Raw genomic sequence first — 24,653 nt, 5'->3', positions numbered from 1 at the left:
TATATTCCGAGTTTTTTGTTCATTCCGAGTCTTCCTACAGAGTGACAAGGGGGTAGTAATTATTTACGTCGTTTAGATATATAATCAAGTCAATAATACATTTGATGAAAATTGTATTTATGTATAATATTCAAAGTGTTTTACATGTGTTTTTTAACTTTATTTTTTCATAACTTCAACAATAACAATTAAACATAACTGTTCCATATTTAGTTCCTTGTTCCCTAAAGCTAAAGTTAAACTCTTTTATGGTTCCAGTAATATTACATCATTGTACAAACGATTATAAAACTTTAGAGAAAATAAATACCAACTTTATATCTATATTAAATTATAATTAATTCTTTAGAACAAAAATAATATATATATTTTATGTAAATACCCCAAAATTCTGTAGATGGAAATATTTTATAAGACTTCGTATATTGTTGACATCCATCCTATTAGTTTACTATTGATCTGTTTCATGAGTACAGCCCATGCATAGTACTCGGTTATCCTCCACTGACAACCCTGGTTTAGGTATGATATTAATAAATCACTCTTATATGATTGGTAATGAAGCGTTAGTTGTCGTAAAAGAAATATTCAAGCCTTCGTAATGTTGAAAATGGTTATAAGGGAATACGATAATTCTCAAATGTCTGGTGAAGGAAGTGGCAAGTAATCCAACAACTTAATAATATATTCCATCTAAAGGGCTACTAATAATGTATTCAACAAGAGAGTTTTACTAGATAGTAATTCCATCTGGTGTTTGATGTTTCTCTTTTTTTATATCGTACTGTTGTGACACTTGTTTGAGTGAAGAAAACCTTAGGCCGCCACGAGTCACAGCTCTCGATTTATATCCAATTTAAACAAAGTTAAGACTAAGTGTTTCTGTAAGTTGTGTGGTGATGGGGGTGATAGAGTTGTGTAGAGTTAAGGAGACGTGATAAAATTATAGGCAAAGATTCAGAATAAGGAGAAAAGTATATTGGATATAATACCATAACTCGTGATGGGTGGGACGTGTTTATGTTATGTAATCATTGTTGTGGGTGGATTTATTGGCGGTTTTGTCTCATTTGGGTGTAGGTTCATGCCATTTGGTGAAAACAGTGTGTACTCTAGTCCATCCTTTTAAATTTGTCACATCCCCGGCAATGTTTTTAATGTTTAGAGGGGTGTGGTTAGGTTATATAGTGTTTCATTGTTAGTTTTGCCTTTTTGTTATGATTTTTAGTACTTGTAATGTGTGCACTAAATACGTGTTGGTCCTTTTTCAAACATAGTGGTTCAGAACAATTGACCCCATTTTGACTGAGCACAGATTTCAAGTGTTTGGGGGTATTGAAGGCAGAATGTTAAGTTAGGTATTTTATATATATATATATATATATATATATATATATATATATATATATATATATATATATATATATATATATATATATATATATATATATATATATATATATATATATTAATTCTTGGTGAGTGATACAAATGCCGATAATTCTTCTAACAAGGATTTCAATGTTGAAGAAACTGATGGCATATGAGGGAGTGATTAAGGTGTGTTGGTGGTACAGTGGTATTGTATACAATGCGTGTATCTGTCACTACTCTTGTTTTGTGTTCGAGTTCTGGCTTGGGACAGATGGGAAGGGCGTTATCCGGTGTGACCCCCAGATTTGACATACACGCTATGTTCCAGGAAGCTTTCCCTATGTAAAGTGAGGGACCATTGTACAGTAATTTAGGTATATAATACGGTACAATACACTCACAACTGTTACGGACATTTTGATAACACTAGGGAGTTTACCCCTTTTATGTTATATGAGGTTTGTGATTACTTTTTTAACACAAGTAACCAATAGTGATGCACTGGTTTTAAGCAAACATGTTTGTTAAAGATGATCATTAATGTCGGTGACTTACTTGAACATGCTTTTCTAAACTGTGTATGTTTTGATGACTTTCAGACTCTGTGAGATAATGTGCAAGAGATTAAAGATGCAAGGAGTTGAGCCCTTGGACAATGCTTGCTGATGTTTCTCATGAACCTGTAGGCCATGACATCTCTCACAACACCAACAGTTGGCAAAGTAAGGCTCACATAAGCTTGTTGAAAACTTCATAAGTCATTTGCTTTTACAATGTTAGTTATTGTATGAATCTACACATTTTAATCAATTTCACAGATGTTAGAGTTACTTTGGACTAGTAATGTAATTTGGACCAAAACAATCCTATAGCTGTCTCACGTTTATGTTGGTTCAGGCAGAAGACAAAAACCCAGAAGAAATAGCACACAAAGACACTTTTCAGGGTTATAATATGGTTCTGTTGATTAGTATAATTTTATTTTATAACCTAATGTTTTGGTTGTGTGACTAACATATTAACATGGGAACCCTCTTCATTAGTGGCTTGTACTACTTTATTCATTGATCACTTTGTACCTTCTTCTTACCAATACATCTAGGGACAGTGTTTTAAAAGTCTTGTATGCAACAGTCACTAATCAAGGTTGAACGCATTGAGTTTAGCCACCACTAATGTGTGCGCTCGGTGACTGTCATTTGGCTCAAGTTATCGGTATGAACTTCCATTTTCTGCGTTGACACTTTACTGCTTGTCTATATCTTCTAAGCATTAGTAACAGTGAAGGTGTGTTTATTACCTTTGTTATTTTCATGTTGTAAGAGTGTTTACAGTTACTTGATGGCATAGCTTGATGTTAGTTGGTGTGTCACTATGTGGGGCCAATAACCCAGTACCACATTAAGAGAAAACCTTATTTCACAGTGCATAGCTCAACCTTTTCTGTGTGATTGGCTGAATTCAGAAGAATTTATCTGGCCTATGGTAAGGGGGTACCCTGGTGTGGTTTGACATGTAATTACAGAACATTCTACAGTACATATTTTACATGTTGGTTGGGGATACTTTAGGTGTTCAGCATAGTAGTGATCAGACCTGTATACAGTATATCAATTCCTTTTGAGATTTATTTTGTGCTCTTTTGTGTTGGGTATCAGGACAGAGAATCTTTCAAGGGCGTGACAGGTAGTCAGTGCTATACTGCATTGGGTCGTATTCTTGGAGCATTCATATTTTTTACGCATTTCCTATGGGGGCTATAGGTACAGTACATTGTGGGCTTGCTGTTGTTGGTCATGGTGAGGTGTTTGCTAGTTTTCTCTTCAACTTGAACTTGTGTACTTATGTAGATTATGAAGTAAATTCATTTACAAATTTACGGGTGGAAAAATCTTAGTTACCCTTGCTGGCCAGCCGGGCCAGTTTCCAAAGCCGAGTCTACTGGCATGGAAATCTTTCAGCTGACCCTGAAAGAGAATGCTTTGGCATCTCTCATAGTTCCTGTTTGTTTCTGAACTCTGTTTATAGTGTGTGTGTGGCCTTCACAATAATCGTGGGTTTTTATTAACTTGTTTGAAAACATCTGTTCCCATGAAAGTTTCTTATTGTTGCTGCTTGTCATTTGTCGAGTGTACACAGCTAAAGCTGCAATACATATGATTCTCCTGTTCATTATACACCAGCCACAGATGCAGAGCTCCATCCTCTGCCTTCTGCCACAAATCGTGCTGGTTGTTAAACCAGTGACTGGTTGACTGTATAAAACATGAGTCAACCAATCCATGCTTGGTTATAAAATTTAATTTTAGTGTAATTTCCTCATTCAATTTGAATTATCCAATGATAAGTGAGGTTTTACTGTACACTTTACAGTAATATAAGAACCAGGAAAGTTTGCCTCATGATCTAAGTTTCACACTGTTGTGACAGAATAGACCAGGAAAGAATACAAATTTGAGTTCTGTAATAGATAATTTATATCAGCAATTGGACATAAAGGCTGCAGAATATACTTCCAACCAGAATTTTGTTGTTGTCTTATGATAATGGTCTAGTGAGTTTATGCAAGTATTGTACTGTACTATTGAAATAGTTTTGTGTACAGGTAATTTGAATCCTGGATTATTTGTGTTGAGATGAGCAATAGCATGAAAGCAACATGATTACATGTATATTTTGTATCTTTTTCAGATGGTTTAGATGGTAGTGTGGGGGGCAGTGGTGGCAGTAGCACTGGGGGGATGACAACGATGTCTCGCTGTCCAGATGCACCGCCCAGTCCTGAACCTGCTACCAATGCCCCCTATACCCCTGCATCGTCTTGCTTCCTAACACTCAGTCGTAGTTGCATAGGGGCAAGTGCAAATGAAAATGTGACTGTCAGATGGAATTTGCTACAAGATCAAGCTGCTCCGACTGATTGGCTTGGGCTCTATGTAGCGGGTGAGTAGAGACTTTAATGTTGACACACTGATTATTATGCAGTAGTTCAAACATTATTACACTGTTGTAATTGTAGAGCACAGAACTGAAGTAGGACAGACAGCATAAATGAAAAACAGGGAAAGGTGCAGTTAAAGTTTGCGAACCTTCAAATTACCATAACTTTGGAACCAGTGTAGAAATTAAAATGATTCAAGTGGCAGCTTGTAGCCTTGTTAGTGCAGAATTAATTGATACTGGTGAAAGACTCCAGAGATATTGTTTTCAGGCATACTGGTGCTTATCCTACATTGGTTCTTTGCTCCTCAATTACCCTCCTGGCTCAACAACCCGCCCAAAGAATCATAAGGTGAACATAATACAAAGACAAGAGACAAGACAACCTGCTTTATTTATTTTTTTAGCTTCCACGACAGGCTGCAAATCCACATACAATTCTGCTGTATTAACCAAGTTGCTGCCTGTTTAGATGTAGGCAAAGGACTGTACAGTATTAACTCCACAGCCTTCTCCGGGGTAGATGACTCTAGGGTCACGGAGGTCAAGGAGAGAAGATGACTCTGGTGGTTGAATGTACAGTACACGGGTGCATTCAGAATGATAAGAAAATAGCTATTAAAGTTACATTATTTATATCATTGTAAAAGACCCTGTGTGTGTGTGTCAGTCTGTTAGTGTCATAGCTCCAAGACCATGAAACCTAGAGACCTGAAACTTAATATGCATACTAATGGGACCCTGGAAATTTGCACCTGGGTTTTCTTTTTGTATTTGTGTTGGTTCGTAAAAATCCCGATCCTCTTTGTGCATGAAGCTACATGTAACCAGGAAGGATTTGTCTCCTACCACCCAAACACTTTTTTTGTTGGATTTGGTTAAGTTGGTTGGGTTAGTTTAGGTATGGTTGGGTTGGATTAGTAGCTTGGGTTAGTTTAGGTAAGGTTGAGTCAGGTTAGTTATATTGGGTCAGATCAGGTTAAGTTAAAATTGAGTTAGAACTTCAAACGTTCCTAGATAGAATCATGGAGGATCTTGGAGGTGCATGATGGTTGGAAGGATGATTCAGACTGAGAGAGACAGACCTGCGTGGTAAACTTTAATTGCCTGTTGGTGTCATAGACCGGGAGCCAGGGCCGGATTTACCAATAGGCCAAGTAGGCCATTGGCCTAGGGGCCACCGGTATCTGGGGGCATTACCTAATACCTGACCATTGTGGACCTGGTCTCACCCTCCTCTGTATATATACACCTTGTTTTGTACTCCTCTTTAGTCTGTACTCACCCCTGAAGATGTGAATTACACGAAAGCACTTGGGAACTTCGTGTTTTCTTCTTTCCTTGTGGTTATCAGTATATATATATATATATAATATATATATATATATATATAATATATATATATATATATATATATATATATATATATATATATATATATATATATATATATATATATATATATATATATATATATATAATAGTGCATTTTTGGCTCTAGTTATGACAAATGTTAGTCGTGAAACAATCATCGTTTTCTATGAGTAACATTTTTTTAGTTTGTCCAGTTCGTTCTCAATACGTTCTCTCTGAGTAGTAACTTCACTCAGAAGAGGTGGCGCTGTAATAAAATTTTGGGACCTTTCTGAAAATAATGGGAATATGTCAGTTGAGCTTCCTTATTTGATATATATACTGGATGTACAGTATATTGCCTATATTTTTTCCTCTTTTCCTGGTCCACTCTTCTCCTCACGTCCATCCATTAGCTTAGATATGCTTGTGTTAGTAATGCAATAGTATTAACGATGAATTGCACCAAACTTGCCAATATGGTATACTTAAATCCTTGATCACTGCATTGTATTTAGAGATGCGTGAGCATTGTACTTAATGGTGAAGTGGATATGGATGGGAATGCATGGATGGAAATTTAAGGAGATTATCTGTCGGGTAAGTGGATAATAATTTATTAAATCAAAATGGATTTGTGGATGGGATGCAACTACCACACTCGTGTTGGAGAAAGGAATGGAGGTATTAGAGTAGAAAGTTGGGTTTCCACAGAGTTCATTATTGTGTAGGTGTTGGGGACAGTCGTACCAGGATGTAGTTAATTCTTGTTGTCTTTTATTGCTCTCGTGTCTCCGGAGTTTGATTATGTATATAGTATTTTACTCTCTCTCTCTCTCTGCTCAAAACTGAAATTTGCGCCATAAGGATATGTTAAGCCAAATTTGCGTAAAGACTATTAAGCTATTAATAAGACGGGAACATTGGTGCGTTGACGTTAAAATGTTACTGTGTTTAGTCATCTGATGTGTTTAAGCTCTTGTAAATAGGTTAGGGTTAGTAATAACATTAGTCTATCAACAATTAGAAATCATGAGATACTGGAATGCCGCAAATAGAATATACTTGGGTGAGTTAGGTTAGGTGAGATTTTTGTTAAGTTAGTCGGACAAAACTTTACGTAATCTTACCTGACCTAATTTTATGCCGTCACTTGTGCTTGTTAGTGGTATGATATGACTACCTAACTAAGGTTATGTAATGTTTAATTGATGATAACCTAACAAAGTTTGTTTAATGTTCCGTTTTATCCGTTATGTTGTGCCTATGCGTCAAACGCGGACTTAAATACTACCACAGCGAAATGGTACTCTGGAAACATGGGGAAATATTAACAGAGAACGGATACTCACCCTCAAACACCCGCTACAAAATAAAATTTGCGGAACACAAACATACTGTACGCTCAATAAAGCAACCACACTATTGCCGACAGCATTAACTAATGACATATTTCGTTTAAACAAGAACAATCGTAGGAACAACACTAGAAACAACGATAACAATGCAGCCGGGAAATGACGCATGGACTCTCCTACCTCCAGAATATCCGGGCTGCTACCTCCCACCCCCTCTCCTGCACGTCAGGTTCTGCGACACCACATCGTAACATTAATCAGTTTAGGTCTCATTTAGCTCCTGTGTGCGTGTATATACCTTACTATACCTATATACTTGTCTCGTTCTGTCCCAGGTTTAAATATTAGAATGATACAAGTTTTCTCTGTGACTTTCATGTATTGGAGAGAGTTGGGCGGTGCTGACAGGCGTGTGAGGGAGTGAGAAAGTTTTGATCCTCTTCATTGTTCTCCCACTTTTTACTGATATGATGATATTGCGATGGCGGTAAGCCGGATGGTATGAAGTCATGTGATATACTGTAACTATTAGGGGAATTTATTTTGGTGAATTGGTTGGCGGGAGCCCATATTTCGCTGCAGACCACGAATAATGGGATCACATGCAGATTAGACACCATAGCTTGTTTCACCTGATGATTAAACACCCCTAGTGCTAACCTAACCCTTCCAAGTAGGATTAAAGCATTTATCCATCACGTGAAAAAAAGCTAGGGTGCCTAATCGTTGGGTGATCCGGGTAACGACGCTGGGATATTAGTAGTATAGGTTGCACCACCAAGACTCGCTGTTGGGAGTTGATGTAATGTGCCTTGGTTCAGGGTACTTGATGTTGGGAATACTAAGAGATTGTTTGGTTGTTAAGTGTTGCCAGCCGTGTGTGTGTGTGTGTGTGTGTAAGTCACGATGCATCAGGTAACCAAGGTCGTCAAACACATGCGGTGGGCGTATAAGGAGGAGGGGGTCACGGGCTGTTCACCACTACGTTATACGCCCATGCTATGCCACTGCCGCCTTTTTGTCTTGTACGTCATGTGTGTTTCAGAGGCAGGTGTCATGGCCCACAATTGCGATACAGAGGTTAGGTTAGACAATCTTTATTTTTTCCTTAGAGATGAGAACAGGATAACTTAAATAAAGATACAGCATAAACATGACGTCCATTATGAAGTATATAATGTATAGTACTAAAAAATTGCCAGAGTTAGTTACTGGGAATACTTAAACTTACGAGTCTTTCAGAATTCTTGAGGCATTTACCCATAAGTAACGAACATACTCCAGCCTCGTGTCTTAATTATAGTTTTTGTTATGTAATGAATATATATCACGTTACGTTGGGATAATTGCGAAGTAACCCATTTATATTTAGTCTTTTATTTATCGATAATTGAACTTAACCTTTTCTTTTAAGTCTAGTTTGGTTTTGTTGTGATAATGTACGACGTCTTTTATGAAACAGTAAACATGAACATTTGCGAATTAAGTTCTACTGGGTTTCAGTAATAAGAACAAGAACGTTATAGTTACGTTTTAAGGCTTCATCGAATGGGTATGAATATCCCTATGTACACACACACACACACACACAAACGCGCGCGCTTACACGTTTAAATTTACAAGTGATATTGCCTTGACTTGTTGCTTTTAGTCTCCGTTTAAACGATGCGTGGAAATGGTGTAGCCTACTGCACTGTACTGATAAAAGCACGCCGGACAAGATCCTCACGATTCACACTTCATAATTTACTATTAAACATTACCACCACAAAAATAATAATAATGTAGGGGAAAAAACATGGCGTCTTTTTTCTTATTTTTTTAATATTATTTTAAAAGTTATGTTTAATTAGACTTGGTGAGATTCAAGGTAGGTATAGTTAGGTTAGGTAAAAGTCAAGTTTGGTGACATTGGGCGTAAGTTAAACCAAGACAAGGTTATGTTTTACCTCGGGAGGAGTGGAGGGAAGAGAGGGGGAAGAGATGTTATCATATAATCACGGAAGAGACGAACAAGATACTGCGGTAGAATTCGTCGAAAACATATCCACCACCTCCCTGCCACACACACACGGACGCCTGCGGACACTACCACGACACCAGCTCTTTCTTATCCAGTTTCCTCCTTGTATACCGGAGAATTTCTTTCGTCATATCCGTGTTTGTGGTTTCCTGGAGGTGCGGGAAAAGGGGAGGGGCGGACCGGGGCATTGGGTGGGATTAGCATGTCGAAGGATAGGAGAAATAGAGTGGGGAAGGATTATAATTCGCAAATGTTAGGGTGAAAGTGGTGATTTTTTGTGGTGGGGGAGGAGGGAGTAAATGATTGACAGAGGTTGATTACGGGGTGGTGGGTGTTGGAGAGGGAGTGTTGGAGATTTTAGTTTAATTCTACTTAATTGAGGAAGAGATAATTCATTTAAAGGCTGGGGAGATATTTAGTATTGACATTTTAAACCTATATACCTAGGTGTTATAGTTATAGATTTGAACCTTGATGAGACAACAGTAGGTGAGATTATAATGAAAGATTGGTTTTCTATGTCAATGAGTTTATACTTTGATCTGTGAACACTTGGGTGAGATAGAAGACTATACATTGTCATGGTGTCGGTCGGCGGAGTCAGTGGTAGACGAGTGGAGGAGCCACATCGGGGAGAGACGTGGTGGTGAGGCGAATCCACAAGTGAGTGTGTGAACCCTGTTGACGGTAGGACGCACCCGGAACTGTGTGTGGCTTGTGGTCTCTCTCTCTCTCCATCACCTGTATCCTATCGCATCTCCACATTCATACAGGAGTCCAGGTTAATTATACCATCTTAAGCTGGAAAGGTCGAGTGAAGGTCATTTATACCATCGTAAGCTGGAAAGGCCGAGTAAAGGTCAATTGTACCATCTTAAGCTGGGAAGGTCATGTCAAGCTTAATTATGCCATTTAAGCTGGAATGATCCCGTATTGAGCATGACTTACGAGACTATGGTTTGTATGAAGGGGTGAAAAGTTGTAAGAAGAAATAGATATAGAAGAAGAAATAATGTGTGATAGTAAAGAAAGAATGGAAGATAGAATGATAGAAGAGACGGAAAAGGGGGCTTAAAGACTGGCTGACGAAAGACTGGGTAAGAATGCATGAGTAAACAGGAAGGAATGATATTAAGGGTGATTTAGAATACACGATTAAAAAATGGAATGACGATGTTGATAAATTGGGGAAGAAATGCATAAGAAGAGATATGGTATGGTGGTGAGGGAGTGAATCATAGTATGGTGGTGATGGTGAGGGAGGTGAACTAGGGAAGGACTTTGTGTACCTATCGCTTGATCGACACTGCTCTCATCTGGGGTGTGGTGAGAATGATGGTAAAAATGCGGGTGGAGAGGGCGAGTACAGGTGTGGAGGCAGAGTTCAAGTGTAGAGGGAAGGTACAGGTGTGTATGGGGAGTACAGGTGTGGAGGGAGGAAGGGAGGGAGGGTACAGGTGTGGAGGGAGAGAGAGTAGGATACAGGTGTGGATAGGGAGGGGTGTACAGGTGTGAAGGGAGGGAAGGTACAGGTGTGGAGAGAGAGGAGTACAGGTGTAGAGAGAGGGAGGGAGGGTACAGGTATGGAGAGGGCCACGGTTTCAGGCATTTACATCCCGCGGCGCCTCTGGTGACCCAACACGGATGTACAGCCCCTCCCTCCTGCCTCTCTCTCTCTCTCTCTCTCTCTCTCTCTCTCTCTCTCATTCTTTTTTCTTTCTTTCTTTCTTTCTTTTCGTTTCTTCCTTCTTCACCCCCGACTGCCTCTCACTCCATCCTTCCCTTCCGCTACCCTTTTCCTCCTCACTGCCCCCCTCCTTCCTACTTCACTGCCCTGCCACCCCCTTCATCTTTTACTGCCATCCACCCTTTCCCTCCTGTTGTCTTCTCCCCTTCCTTCCTTCCCCATTCTTACCTTTTGCCATTCCATTTCTTCCCTCCCTCCCTCCTGTACCTCTGTGCGGTAACTCATGCATGCAGTTGCCAAGTATCTGCTGGCTTTGTTGTTGTCCTTGGTCGAATTGCCATACTCTTTAACATTGTTTGTATACCCGCACGGTCAGAGTTCACTGTATACCTCGTTGTAACCCTCAGCCATGTGCGCAGCGCCTGTGTATGTATCAGCCATGTGCGCAGCGGCTGTGTATGTATCACCCATGTGCGCGCAGGTGGCTCACAGGACGTCCTTGAGGGTCATCGCTTGACCCCGAGTTGGCTTTGCTAGGTCCTGGTGGGTGTGTGTGTGTGTGTGTGTGTGTGTGTGTGTGTGTGTGTGTTTCAATCTCTTCGTTTTATTAAGGGAAATAAAATATATTCCCTCATTATTTATTTATGTTTTTTACCTTAGCTTTTAATTTTCAGTGATTATCAATTAGTCTTTTCGTCGCCATTTTTCAATCATCTTTACCCAGGGTAATTATAGCTGAGTGTAACTTCCCTAAACACTTACATATTAGTTATTAAATATTCTGGTTAATAGGGGGATACAGAATATATATATATATATATATATATATATATATATATATATATATATATATATATATATATATATATATATATAACGTAATGAAATATTTACCTTGAGTATGTAGATCCGTCACCTAGGCAACGACTTCGTCACCGATGTTTACTGTGACGTCATCGACCATCCCAGACCGTCATTTTGTTTCAGGGTGTCAAAGATAATAAACAAAATACATACAGCCTCACAAAATATGTAACCTAACCACATATTATCCACTTATAACATCATGCAACACAGGCCACGACCATCCCCTCCACCTCTTCCACTCCAGCCTCCACCCTTCCCCTACGCCCTTCACCCTTCCCCTACGCCCTTCACCTACCCCATTATCCCTTCCCTTCCATTCACCTATGCCTCCAACCCTCCCCTTATCCTTTCAACCCTTCCCTTACCCCTTCACCCCCGTACCCTTCCCTTACAACCACTCCACTGGCTCACTAACTCTCATTCTCTCACTCTTTGTGTGTATCCCAGGGTGGAGACGGAACACCACAGGTCACTGCTGGTTCTGCTTTAGCGAGAGAGTGTGTAATCTCTTACTCGCTCTTGCCAGGCTCTTGCTGGCTCTCTATAACGCTCACTGGCTCTTGCTGGGTCTTGCTTGCTCTCTCTAGTTCACCGGAGGGATAAAGAGAGAGAAGGAAGGAGAGAGAGAGGGTAGGAGGAGTGAGAGAGGGAAGGAGGATGAGGGAGGGAAGGAAAGGAGTGAGGGAGGGAGTGAGAGGGAAGGAAAGGAGTGAGGGAGGGAGTGAGAGGGAAGGAGCGAGGGTTGGAGGGAGTGACGGAAGGTAGGAGAGGGAAAAGGAATGAGCGAGAGGGAAGGAAAGAGGAGTGAGAGGGAAGGAGGGAAAGAGAGAGGAATGGAGGGAGGGAGAGAGAGAGAGAGAGGTGGAGGGAGAGAGAGGGAGGAGATAGAGAGAGAAGGTAGGGAGGGACTGAGAGAGAAGGTAGGGAGGGACTGAGAGGGTAGGAGGGGTGAAGGAGGAAAGGAGGGAGGGATGCTGGGGGGTGGAATCAAGAGCAGCGTGCACTGTAATGACCTCCATCTGACCTGACGCTCACACCCTCCCGGATCTTCCCTCCCTCTCAACCCTCCTCTCCCTCTTACCCCTCCTCTCCCTCTCACTCCTCCTCTCCCTCTCACTCCTCCTCTACCTCTATCCATCTCCCCCCCCCTCTCTTATTCCCTCTCCTCCCTTCCTTCTGCGCCCCATTCCCCCCACCTCCTCTCCTTCTGTGTCCTCTTCCATTTCTCTTCCTTATTCCTTTCTGTATGCTCCCTCCCTTCCCCCTCATCCTCCCCCTTACATCTACCATCACCTTCATTTACCATTCCTTCTCTTCCTCCTCCTCCATTGGTGATAGTAAGGTGGTAAGATGGTTCGTTTCTTTTGTGTACTATGTGTGAAAGTTTGTTTTATTATTCCCGAACTAAAGTTATTATTATTTTTTTTTTTATTATTATCATGTTTATTATTGTTATTATTATTACCTTGCATTTCTCTTGTATCTCTCCCGTCGCAGTTTCACCATTTGTTTAAAAGTATGTTGTAACCGCGTCCGTGTGTTTGTCCACCTGTTTTACTTGTCTGCGCGCATCTATATTTATCTGTCCTGTATACATCTCTCTCCTTTATCACATTGTCTCTTTTTCAGTGTCGTGTGTCTCTTGTCTTCCTACGTGTGTGTGTGTGTGTGGTTAGGGAGGGAGGAATTGTTTTTTTATGACCATGGGGTAAAAAAAAATGATTGTTACCGTAATAGCTAGAAGGTGCGCTAACGGTGTGACTCTTTTTTAAATTGTTATTACTGTTTTTTTGTGTTCTGTGGGTTAAAAATGGCGTTATATGATATTAATAGCTTCTTAGCGCGAAAGGAAATGAAGAGGCGTGGTTGAAAGGGAAAAAAATCAAGAAAGAAACAAAGTAAAGCGGTATGGAACAGGTGTGCAGATCCAGTAAAGATATATACAATGACAACCGTCCTTGATCACCACCACCGCCTCCTCCTCCTCATGCCCGACCCTCTCCAATGTTCCCAGATCAAGTTTTCCCCGCCTGCTAAAATCTAGCGGAAAACCAGTCCAAAAGCCGCTAAACCAGTTCAAAAAATCCGCTAAATTTCCAGCTGAATTTTATGTGTACTAGGAGCCTCGAGTTCGTAATTATAATAGTTTTGTGGAAAAATTATTATGTAGTTCATTATTATCATATGAAAACATGTGATGTGTATTGTTTAGCTAGACGTCATATACAGTAGGTCTGTCTTCATAACTCATAAATCGTTGAACATGTAGGTCTGTCTTCATAACTCATAAATCGTTGAACATGTAGGTCTGTCTTCATAACTCATAAATCGTTGAACATGTAGGTCTGTCTTCATAACTCATAAATCGTTGAACATATACGCCTGTCTTCATAACTCAGACATACTGTTACTATATACTGACACATCTACTTTACTTGACAGAAGAATTACATTTACCAAGCTTACTTTTCTCAGCTTCACAACTCTCACAACATTTGCTGCCAACTTTCACTGAGAACCGAATGCAGTGCTGGGTTTCGAGAGTATTCGGAGTCATATTTTTTCGCAGATTATTTGTTAGAATATTTACCTGACTGGACACGTTCTATCCTTGCATTTGAAACAGGAGGCGAAAGAAGGCTTAAAACACAGCCAGGGAGTTCTTTGGTTGGTTCGTTATCTGCAGAATCCTTATAATAATGAATGTATACATACAAGAGCTAACTGTGTCACTCATATAAAACTGAGGCTGGAACGGCAGTGTCACTTCTGGCCATCCAATGATTCTCCGGGCTTAATATTTCTGAGGGTTTTGTGCACTGAAACTGGTTAAAATACTTGGAGAATGTACTTTCATTACATAGTTACAGGAAAATTTTTCGCCTTTCTCGTATTTTGCAGCTATCAAAGGAGGTACTACCGCCTGGGAAGATATTGGAAGCATAATGTTTTGTTTAATGGTAGACCCTGCTGCCATATGGCATCACAAAAATTTTGACCAAGTCCCAGGTTGCTAATCTGATTTTCTGCCTCATTTTCACACAATTGTAGGGTCTCAATTGTTTCTCTTTGACAACACAACATGCATATATAATTTCTCACTCTTGATAGTTTTTTATTTATTTTTTTTAATTTTTATTGATGGCTCTTTATTATTATTATTATTATCCTTTATTCTAATTGTTATGTATTTTTATATATTTTTATTAATTTTATTACTATTATTATTATCATCATCATCATTGTCATAATTAATATTATTTTTATTATTTTTTCGCCCCCCAGGCCTTGATGTGGGTCAATAAAAATGGCCTTTGCCCGTAAAAAAATAAATAAATAAAAAATAGCGGGAAACAGCCGTATCTGGGAACACTGCTTCGCCACCGTCGGGGCCGTCCCCTCCGCCTTAAACGTTTCATCGTCACTAACCGACAACTCAGATGTGTCGGTTGCCAGGATCTTTCTATTTTATGTTTGCTCGTTTGGATTTATTCGTTGTGTCCCCCTTTTTCTCTTTATCAAGATTCATGGATGAGTTTACGGCTTTATTTATTCTTATGTATAAAAGCTGTGTATGCCCATTCATAGTTTCTTACGGGGTGGTAGGTCGGCACATGGTTGGCACACAATTTTCGGCGCTCAATTTCGACTCCGGTCATGTCAGTGGTCGGCAATCTCGGCAGTGTGGCGTGGACTGCCGTAGAGAGTGTAGTTCTCGTGTCGACTCCGTCTGGATGCGATTCACCCCCTTAGCACACGTCACGCTAGCTGTTCTTCTGTGCTGGCGTTGGTTTTGTCGAGTGATGAGATAGTAGATGATACTTGATTGTTTTACCTGGACATCCGCTGAAAATTGAAAGTGAATTAGAGAAGCTGTTATGGTTTTGAATTCGGTTACTTTCCTCAAATTTCGTGTCGGCTTACTATAACAGGTGGTGGATGGATGGACGGATGATGTCGGACAAGGAGCTCTGTTGATTAGTGAAGTGACGACCTATGACGGTACCGTGAACAAGACGGTCAATTAACGAGCAGTTCAGAGGGTACAGGTGCGTATGAGGCTTAGGTTGTGGATGAAAAAGGCTTGACGTCAGATCACCTGAATAATATTACCCCCCTCCCCCAGCTTATTTCACCTTCCTTAAGTTTAAGCATCCTAATGCTAATCTAACCTCACCCCCTCCCCTCAGGTAGCGTTAGGGTGGATAATTACAGGTGAAATAAGCTGGAGGGGTTAATCTTCCTGTGTTCCTCTGCGTCTATAATATACAGATGACCATAAAACTAGAAGGCAGGAACTTAGCTTGACACCATAATATATCTAGAGTTTCTGTATTTAAAATTGGTCAATACACATGAAGACCCAGCTACCTACTCAGGTAAGTTTATCCGAATACAGGACTTTTGGGCCAGGGATGTTAGGATCTAACCTAACCGTGGGCCAAACGTCCCCTCGGCCACCACGCTGAGGACGCCCATGTGTAGCTTCTTAGACTTGGTGTTATATATAATTAGAGTTATTCATGCCCTCAATACCCTGGATATATCATAACGTAAGCGGCGGCCTAACACAGTTTAGTGTAATGATGTGTTGCTTAGAGTGGTGGCGTTTTCCTCCTGGCGTCCGCGGGGAAGTGACAGGTAGAGTCGTCATGCTATATAAAATGACAGACAGGTCGACAGAGCCTTAAACTCTGAGTCGCCCTTAGACTGAATCACGCTCCAAAGAATGTGTATATACTGTACAGTACAGTCAGTATAATGAAATAAAATTAAGCAGGGAGCTTAGTAGTAATGATCCTGACTCCCACATTTTGGACCCATGTTCGATTCCCAGGTTATAACTGTTATGTTTGTGGTACAGCGATAACGAGTGTTTCAGCAAAGTCCTGGGTTTAATCCCCGGTCCGGGACAGATGTGAGAAGGGTGTTATCCAGTGTGACACTACCAAACGTGAGACTTTTGCTACTGGGTGCTCGTCTCCGGTTTTATCCTGAACTAACACTGGACGATGAAGGTTATAACAAGGAACAGCTCAACCACCCGAACGCAGGTTTTTTTTGTTTTGCATTTTGGAGATGGAATCATTTTTAAGTGAGTTAATGGTAAGTAAAGGATGTACCGGGTAAGTCTCTGGCAGGTGTAGTTGGTGGGGAGAGAAAGAGGGGGTCGTGGCGTAGGAGGGAGGTGGTGACGTCAGCGCTTCGCCCCCACACGGCCAAGATTAGATATCTCCTATACTGCTGCAGGTGGCTCTCTCCCCTGCCATTGTCACATTGATTGGTCCTCCTGCTGGTGGTGTGGGTGTGGCTACTGGAACTGAGATACTCGGGCACAGCGAGTGGAGGTGATGGGGCATCCTCCTGGTGGGGGTGACGGTGAAGGGTCTTGGTGGAGGTGATGGTGAAGGCTTCTGGTGGGGGTGACGGTGAAGGGTCTTGGTGGAGGTGATGGTGTAGCGTCATCAATTTGCGTGTACGGGTGTTTTTTTACCTTTTTACCCCAGGGCCACCCACTACAGATGGCCAAACCAAGGGAAAGGGGCCAGTTGTCCTGTGTAAAATCCTTCCAGTGTTCTTGATAATATTGTCTAGGGCTTATTTTGATACCCAGTACAGAACTGTTCTTGTCTGTGTGTGTGTGTGAGTGCTTGCGTCCGTGTGACTACCATTCAAAAAATAATCTGGATATTTTTTGGGTACCTGAATTAAATCTGAGGCAAACTTAATTTTTAGCAACTCCTGGTTTATCGTTAAATGAATTTACCAGTCTAGGGTTATGATACTATTAGCCACTAAATAAATTTATCTGGTTTGTTTAAATATTAAGTGCCACTAACACTTTTGAGATCACGTTGAGATTTGAAACCCCAGTTTGTTTCACCCTAACACTATCGAAATGGTTAACTTAGGTTAGGTTAACGTTCGGATGATTAATCTAAAGGTGAAATAAACTGGGTTGTCTAATCTTCAGATGAAATAAGCTGGGGGATGGGCAGGAGAGTAATGGTGGGTCGGGTGGAGCAAGGAAGGGGAAGTACACATGAGGCTGTAGAAACAAGATCTAGTGGGCGGTAAAGAGATGTGAGGAGGAGAGGGTCGACCGGAAGTGGGAGGATGAACCACTTGAGGGAGGCCAGGGAGGGGAGGAGCAGGGAAAGACGCTGTAGTGTAGTAGGTGCGTTATGACGATGCAACAACAGCGACACGGCAAGGTACACAGTCAAGACGCATGAGGTCTAGCTGCAGTAGCCTCAACCTGTTGCTTGCGAACACCGCTGTGCTCCCTGGTAGTCTTGCAGTGCTCATAATGGTGCTTGCGAGCTTGATAACACTACATTATAATTTTTCACTGAGTTATTAAGTAGAATAGCCTATTGTACTACAAAATCCGTCGCTGATGCCAGTTAGTTTTAAATATTATAATTCGTGTTGGAAGTCACGTTTTAAAAGTTTAAACGATGCAAAAAAAAAACCGACGTATTTTGCGGAGAACTCGTTAGTTCTGCTCAGTGTACACAGGACGCTGAGCTGATGGGGGATCTTTTACGTCACCAGCTGACGGCGGTTGTTGGCTGCAATGTTATCTTTACACCTTGGTTAGGTGGAGTATACACGTTCAGTACGGTGCAACACTGGCCTCTGTGGACTAAGAGTCTGCGGCATCAGACCAACTTTGGTTATGTTAATGTGATGCTACATCATGTCTGAACAAATTTGGACTTGTTTCATTATTCCTTAATTTTGCAAATATGCAATGGTGCTCTCTTGATCATGAAAAAATAAGCTGGGTGCTCACCAGAAAGGTTGGGAACCCTTGCTTTTAAAGGAAGTTCATTTTCCCTTTGTAATTGTTGATGGACTAGTCTTAATTAATCACCTTGTTACACGTACTTAGAGACCTCTGTTGTCTGGTTGTTGAAGCGTAGTAATAACTTTGTCACGTCAAAGGGGATCATGAAGGCAGAGTGACGAAGTGTTGTGAGGAGGAAGTGGATGAGGACGGGCGGGTAGGAGCGGCGGATGTGGTGAGGCAGGTAAGGGGCAGAGGAAGCCGCTCTGGTCAGCCTTAAATACCACCAACAACGGTCTTTATATATTTTTTTTTCAATCGGGAGGCGAAAGAAGTTTAGTGGGAGGAAGGAAAAATAAAATAGACCTTGAAGAATCAGAGAGAGGGAGGTAACGGTATTAGCTTGTTTATTCCTGGTTATATACCGCATATATACCTAAGGCAGATTCACGGTTTGTATCTTGTTAATATTCTGATGTAATAGAGTACAGTACTTGTTGTAGGTGTGTTGCAATCATGTCGTCAACATTCCTCCCTCCTCTCCTCTCTTCTCTTCCTCCTCTCCTCTCTTCCCTCCCTCCTGTCTATCCTCTCTTCCCCAACCTTCTTCCTCTCCTCCCCAACCTCATCTCCTTAATCAACAACTATTCCTTTCCCTTCCCACACCTTCCCCCCTTATCTCATATTTCCACCTCCTCCCCCCTCCATCTCCTTCCCTCCTCTTCTACAGTTTATATCTACAGTACCTCTCTTATTTCCTCACCACCCATCTCTCTCTCTCTCTCTCTCTCTCTCTCTCTCTCTCTCTCTCTCACTTCAGTCATCTTTTGCCCGTCCACACTAATACTGTCTAGAGTGCATTGTTTGTATACCTGCTGTACTTTCTGTCACTAACAGCTGAATTCGACGTAGACAAATATTAATAGCAGGAATAATAATGATAATAATAATGCTGTGTTATTTTGTATTAACGTAATACTGTATCGGCAAAAATAGCAGCAATTGCAGTATTAACAATGATGAAAATACAACTAACTAAAAATCATAATGATTGAGAACAAACATATTAACAATACTTTAGTGCATTTTTTCTCAACTGAGAGAAAACGCGCTATAGTAAATATGACAACTGAGTCTTATGTCTTCCTTAAACAACTTAAAGATGGTTGATTGATTCCTTTTTGGTGTTAGTAAACCAAGCTAGAGCACCAACCAGTCTAGTGTTGTGGTGAGTACTAAACACACACACACCAGCCCACCAATTAACAGTTGACATGGTGACCAATCAGAAGTTTTTACACAAATTGCGTCCGCTTATCCGATTGGCGTGAATATGCCCGTCTGTATGGGAAATCATGGCGTATTATGATGTCAGTATTTTTTGTTATTTTAGTTATTGTAAAATATATTCTGCGTAACCAAAGCTAACCAAATAGTTTTTTTTTAATAGGAAACATGAGGTAGTAATATTTTGTTTATTTAATATATCGGTGAAGGAATGTTATGTGGTTTGTTATAGTCAGTAAGGTGGTAGCTTGGGGTATAGGAGGAAACCATATTACCCCTAGTGGGCAGCGGGCGACGGAAACGGTTGGGTGTTAGGTGTGTGAGACAGGAAGCTAGGAGTGGTGGTGGTGGCTATTATGGCGATGGATTGTTGAGAGGAAGTTGGGCAACCTACCTAAACTCCCTTGGGGTTCTGGGGACACTTTATATTTCTTAACAGGGTTGTTTGTGGTCTCCTTCCCGCGCGGCTATCCTGTTGATGGTGAGGTGTATTGGTTGTTCCTTGGAGCCATAATGTTTACTTGACCACTTTATAATTTTTACGTATGTACGTTATTTTGTAATTCTTAATTTTTTTTGCAACTCCATTTACCTATGTAGTGTTCGTTGATATCTTCCTAAAATTTTATCATGGCTAATATTTATGATGAAAGGCGCAGCGTAAAGTGGGCTACGGACTTTCGGTATAATACTTCTGATCCAACGTTGAGGGGTAACGGTATGTGGTTGTAAGAAACCTGACTTTATGTTCAGTAGTAAATATTATTATTAACCCACTAAGTTGATGGGGGAAATAATGTTTGTGTCAAGTTTCCAGAAAATCTGTATACACCAAGAGTTTTCGGGTTCGTAAGGAAGAGGCCAGGCAGAACTCTTTGGGGAAAGAATAAATAAAAAGGTCTTATTTCTTAACCTTATATCGGGGTAAATTCGTCTCAGTAAATGTTGTATACATGTGATATTTACTTAATTTGTTAGTACATACTTGTATTTTGTATGCTTGTTAAGTTCTACAGTAAATTACACAGCGACAACTGTTTAGGGTGTAACAGGAAGAGGGAGAGAAGCCTCGCGTGATTAGTTGAAAATGAGCCGGATGTAATATTATAATAGTTAACTGGATCCCATGCTACAAATGTTTTCCTTCACAATATATATTTTTACTACAGTTAGGCTTTGGATAATGACAAATATAATAATTACAAAATAACGTACATACTGTACATAAATATTCTAAAGTGGTCAAGTAAACATTATGGCTCCGAGGAACAGTTTTAAGTTAATAAAAAATAATACAGCATTATTACTATCATCATCATCATCATTATTATTCCTTTTATTAATATTGTCATATTTAATATTTATACAAACGTTTAAATTAAACATACAGCTACCAGTAATACAGTATTTATTCCAATAATTTGTCTACGTCGAATTAAGCAGTTAGTGGAAAAGAGTACAGCAGGTATACAAACAATGCACTCTAGACAGTATTAGTGTGGATGGGCAATAGATGACTGAAGTGAGAGAGAGAGAGAGAGAGAGAGAGAGAGAGAGAGATGGGTGGTGAGGAAATAAGAGAGGTACTGTAGATATAAACTGTAGAAGAGGAGGGAAGGAGAGATGGAGGGGGGAGGAGGTGGAAATATGAGATAAGGGGGAAGGTGTGGGAAGGAAAGGAATAGTTGTTGATTAAGGAGATGAGGTTGGGGAGAGAGAAAGAAGGTTGGGGAGGAGAGGAAGAAGGTTGGGGGAGGAGAGGAAGAAGGTTGGGGAGGAGATAAATGAAGGTTGGGGAGGAGATGAATGAAGGTTGGGGAGGAGATGAATGAAGTTGGGGAAGAGAGGAGGAAGAGAGGATAGACAGGAGGGAGGAAAGGAGGAGAGGAAGAAGGTTGGTGAGGAGAGGAAGAAGGTTGGGGAGGAGGGGAAGAAGGTTGAGGAGGAGAGGAAGAAGGTTGGGGAGGAGAGGAAGAAGGTTGGGGAGGAGAGGAAGAAGGTTGGGGAGGAGAGGAAGAAGGTTGGGGAGGAGCGGAAGAAGGTTGGGGAGGAGCGGAAGAAGGTTGGGGAGGAGAGGAAGAAGGTTGATGAGGAGAAGAGAGGAGAGGAGTGAGGGATGTTGACGACATGATTGCAACACACCTACAACAAGTACTGTACTCTATTACACCAGAATATTAACAAGATACAAACCGTGAATCTGCCTTAGGTATATATGCGGTATATAACCAGGAATAAACAAGCTAATACCGTTACCTCCCTCTCTCTGATTCTTCAAGGTCTATTTTATTTTTCCTTCCTCCCACTAAACTTCTTTCGCCTCCCGATTGAAAAAAAAAATATATAAAGACCGTTGTTGGTGGTATTTAAGGCTGACCAGAGCGGCTTCCTCTGCCCCTTACCTGCCTCACCACATCCGCCGCTCCTACCCGCCCGTCCTCATCCACTTCCTCCTCACAACACTTCGTCACTCTGCCTTCATGATCCCCTTTGACGTGACAAAGTTATTACTACGCTTCAACAACCAGACAACAGAGGTCTCTAAGTACGTGTAACAAGGTGATTAATTAAGACTAGTCCATCAACAATTACAAAGGGAAAATGAACTTCCTTTAAAAGCAAGGGTTCCCAACCTTTCTGGTGAGCACCCAGCTTATTTTTTCATGATCAAGGGAGCACCATTGCATATTTGCAAAATTAAGGAATAATGAAACTAGTCCAAATTTGTTCAGACATGTGTAGCATCACATTAACATAACCAAAGTTGGTCTGATGCCGCAGACTCTTAGTCCACAGAGGCCAGTGTTGCACCGTACTGAACGTGTATACTCCACCTAACCAAGGTGTAAAGATAACATTGCAGCCAACAACCGCCGTCAGCTGGTGACGTAAAAGATCCCCCCATCAGCTCAGCGTCCTGTGTACACTGAGCAGAACTAACGAGTTCTCCGCAAAATCCGTCGCTGTTTTTTTTTTGCATCGTTTAAACTTTTAAAACGTGACTTCCAACACGAATAAGCTATATTGCTATAATATTTAAAACTAACTGGCATCAGCGACGGATTTTGTAGTACAATAAGCTATTCTGCTTAATAACTCAGTGAAAAATTATAATGTAGTGTTATCAAGCTCGCAAGCACCATTATGAGCACTGCAAGACTACCAGGGAGCACAGCGGTGTTCGCAAGCAACAGGTTGAGGCTACTGCAGCTAGACCTCATGCGTCTTGCCTGTGTACCTTGCCGTGTCGCTGTTGTTGCATCGTCATAACGCACCTACTACACTACAGCGTCTTTCCCTGCTCCTCCCCTCCCTGGCCTCCCTCAAGTGGTTCATCCTCCCACTTCCGGTCGACCCTCTCCTCCTCACATCTCTTTACCGCCCACTAGATCTTGTTTCTACAGCCTCATGTGTACTTCCCCTTCCTTGCTCCACCCAACCCACCACCACCATCACCCTCCTGCCCATCCCCCAGCTTATTTCATCTGAAGATTAGACAACCCAGTTTATTTCACCTTTAGATTAATCATCCTAACGTTAACCAAACCTAAGTTAACCATTTCGATAGTGTTAGGGTGGTTAATCTTTAGGTGAAACAAACTGGGGTTTCAAATCTCAACGTGATCTCAAAAGTGTTAGTGGCACTTAATATTTAAACAAACCAGATAATTTTCAGAAGTGGGTAATAGTATCATAACCCTAGACTGGTAAAAACATTTAATGATAAACCAGGAGTTGCGGGGTAATTAGTGGTTGTAATGGTGCTTGGAAAATTTTATTATATTTTTCAATGCTAATTACTTGCCAACTATGGTTATCCAAAGTGCGATTTTGGTGTAAATGTGTTATTCTGTAAGAACTTAATTAGTTAAACCCTTTACATTTCAATTCTGAGAAAAAAAGTATATTTTGGTCGAAAAATTACTAAGGGGTAAGGCTTACCTTTTCGACAGTTTTTGCCCGAAAATTTGATTTTGTTGAAAATCACATTATAGGTACTCCAGAGCATGCTGAATCCGAATACATGGTCCACGATTCGATTGCGGGGTAATTAGTGCTTGTAATGTTGCTTGGAAAATTTTATTATATTTTTCAATGCAAATTACTCGCCAACTATGGTTTTACAAAGTGCGATTTTGGTGTAAATGTGTTATTCTGTAAGTACTTAATTAGCTGTCGTTTGGGGAAGCGCTATGACTACGGACGTTCGTAATACCCTTGAATTATAAAGTCTTAAGTTATGTGTTGCATAGAGACATTCTTGACCCTGAGGTGGTGGTAGGTTTATGGTTTGATTTTCTGGAAGGGAGAATGTGAACATTTTCGTGGAGTGTGAATGCTCTTGTGGCTCGCAATCTTCTACTTTATCCACAATCCTCTTCCACATTTGTTCATTAGCATGGTGTTGTTATAATGATACTGAAGATTTGAGTCCCCTTTCTTATATATATATTTTCAGTCTGTATCTTAATGTTATTTACACTTTAGGGGTGGGGGCAGACTGGGAGGAACTTGGGGTCAAAGGTCAGGATCACTGTATTGGTGTCGTCATACCGCGCTGACGTCTGAACTTTGATATTAAGTTGAATTACGGACTTTTTTTTATGAATGAATAGATTCCGAGGTCAGAGATTCTAGATTACAGTGCCAGAGTTTGTTGTTAATAATTTATTACTTGAGCCGTAATACCCAACACCAGTAATGTCAAAAAGCGTATAATGTTTAGATATTGTCAGGCATATATCCAATCCCGGTAAATTCTTTGATGTTTATGACGTAATTAAAACTGATCTAGAAAGAAAAGAAAAGATTGTGGATTTATGTTGTTTTTAGGATTATTCAAGACATGGTATAGAAGAAATAAGAGGGTAGAGTACTTCATTTAGGATTATTCAAAGGACTAACTCCCTCCCCATTCTCGCACCTCTAGTCCCATCGCTTAATATTTTCTTGAATCACGTGGGAGAAAAA

At 40.7% G+C, this 24,653-nt stretch overlaps 1 protein-coding gene across 2 annotated transcripts in view; it reads left to right on the top strand.

Annotated features, from left to right (window-relative positions):
- Nucleotides 1–448: 448 nt before the first annotated feature.
- The window catches only part of LOC121867476 (E3 ubiquitin-protein ligase HECW2-like), a 64,003-nt gene continuing 39,798 nt past the window's right edge, over nucleotides 449–24,653 (top strand). For both annotated transcript variants that reach the window (XM_042367425.1, XM_042367417.1), the window contains exons 1-3: nucleotides 449–522; nucleotides 1,974–2,096; nucleotides 4,066–4,317. In XM_042367425.1, the coding sequence (XP_042223359.1) occupies nucleotides 2,030–2,096; nucleotides 4,066–4,317 (319 nt within the window). In that variant the 5' untranslated portion in view covers nucleotides 449–522; nucleotides 1,974–2,029. The remainder of the gene's footprint in view (nucleotides 523–1,973; nucleotides 2,097–4,065; nucleotides 4,318–24,653) is intronic.

The sequence above is a fragment of the Homarus americanus genome, unplaced genomic scaffold (genome assembly GCF_018991925.1).
Source record: "Homarus americanus isolate GMGI-L3 unplaced genomic scaffold, GMGI_Hamer_2.0 scaffold32583, whole genome shotgun sequence".
Classification (NCBI taxonomy): domain Eukaryota; kingdom Metazoa; phylum Arthropoda; class Malacostraca; order Decapoda; family Nephropidae; genus Homarus; species Homarus americanus.
The sequence above is the reverse complement of the archived record's forward strand: the minus strand, read 5'-3'. Positions and strand labels throughout refer to the sequence as shown.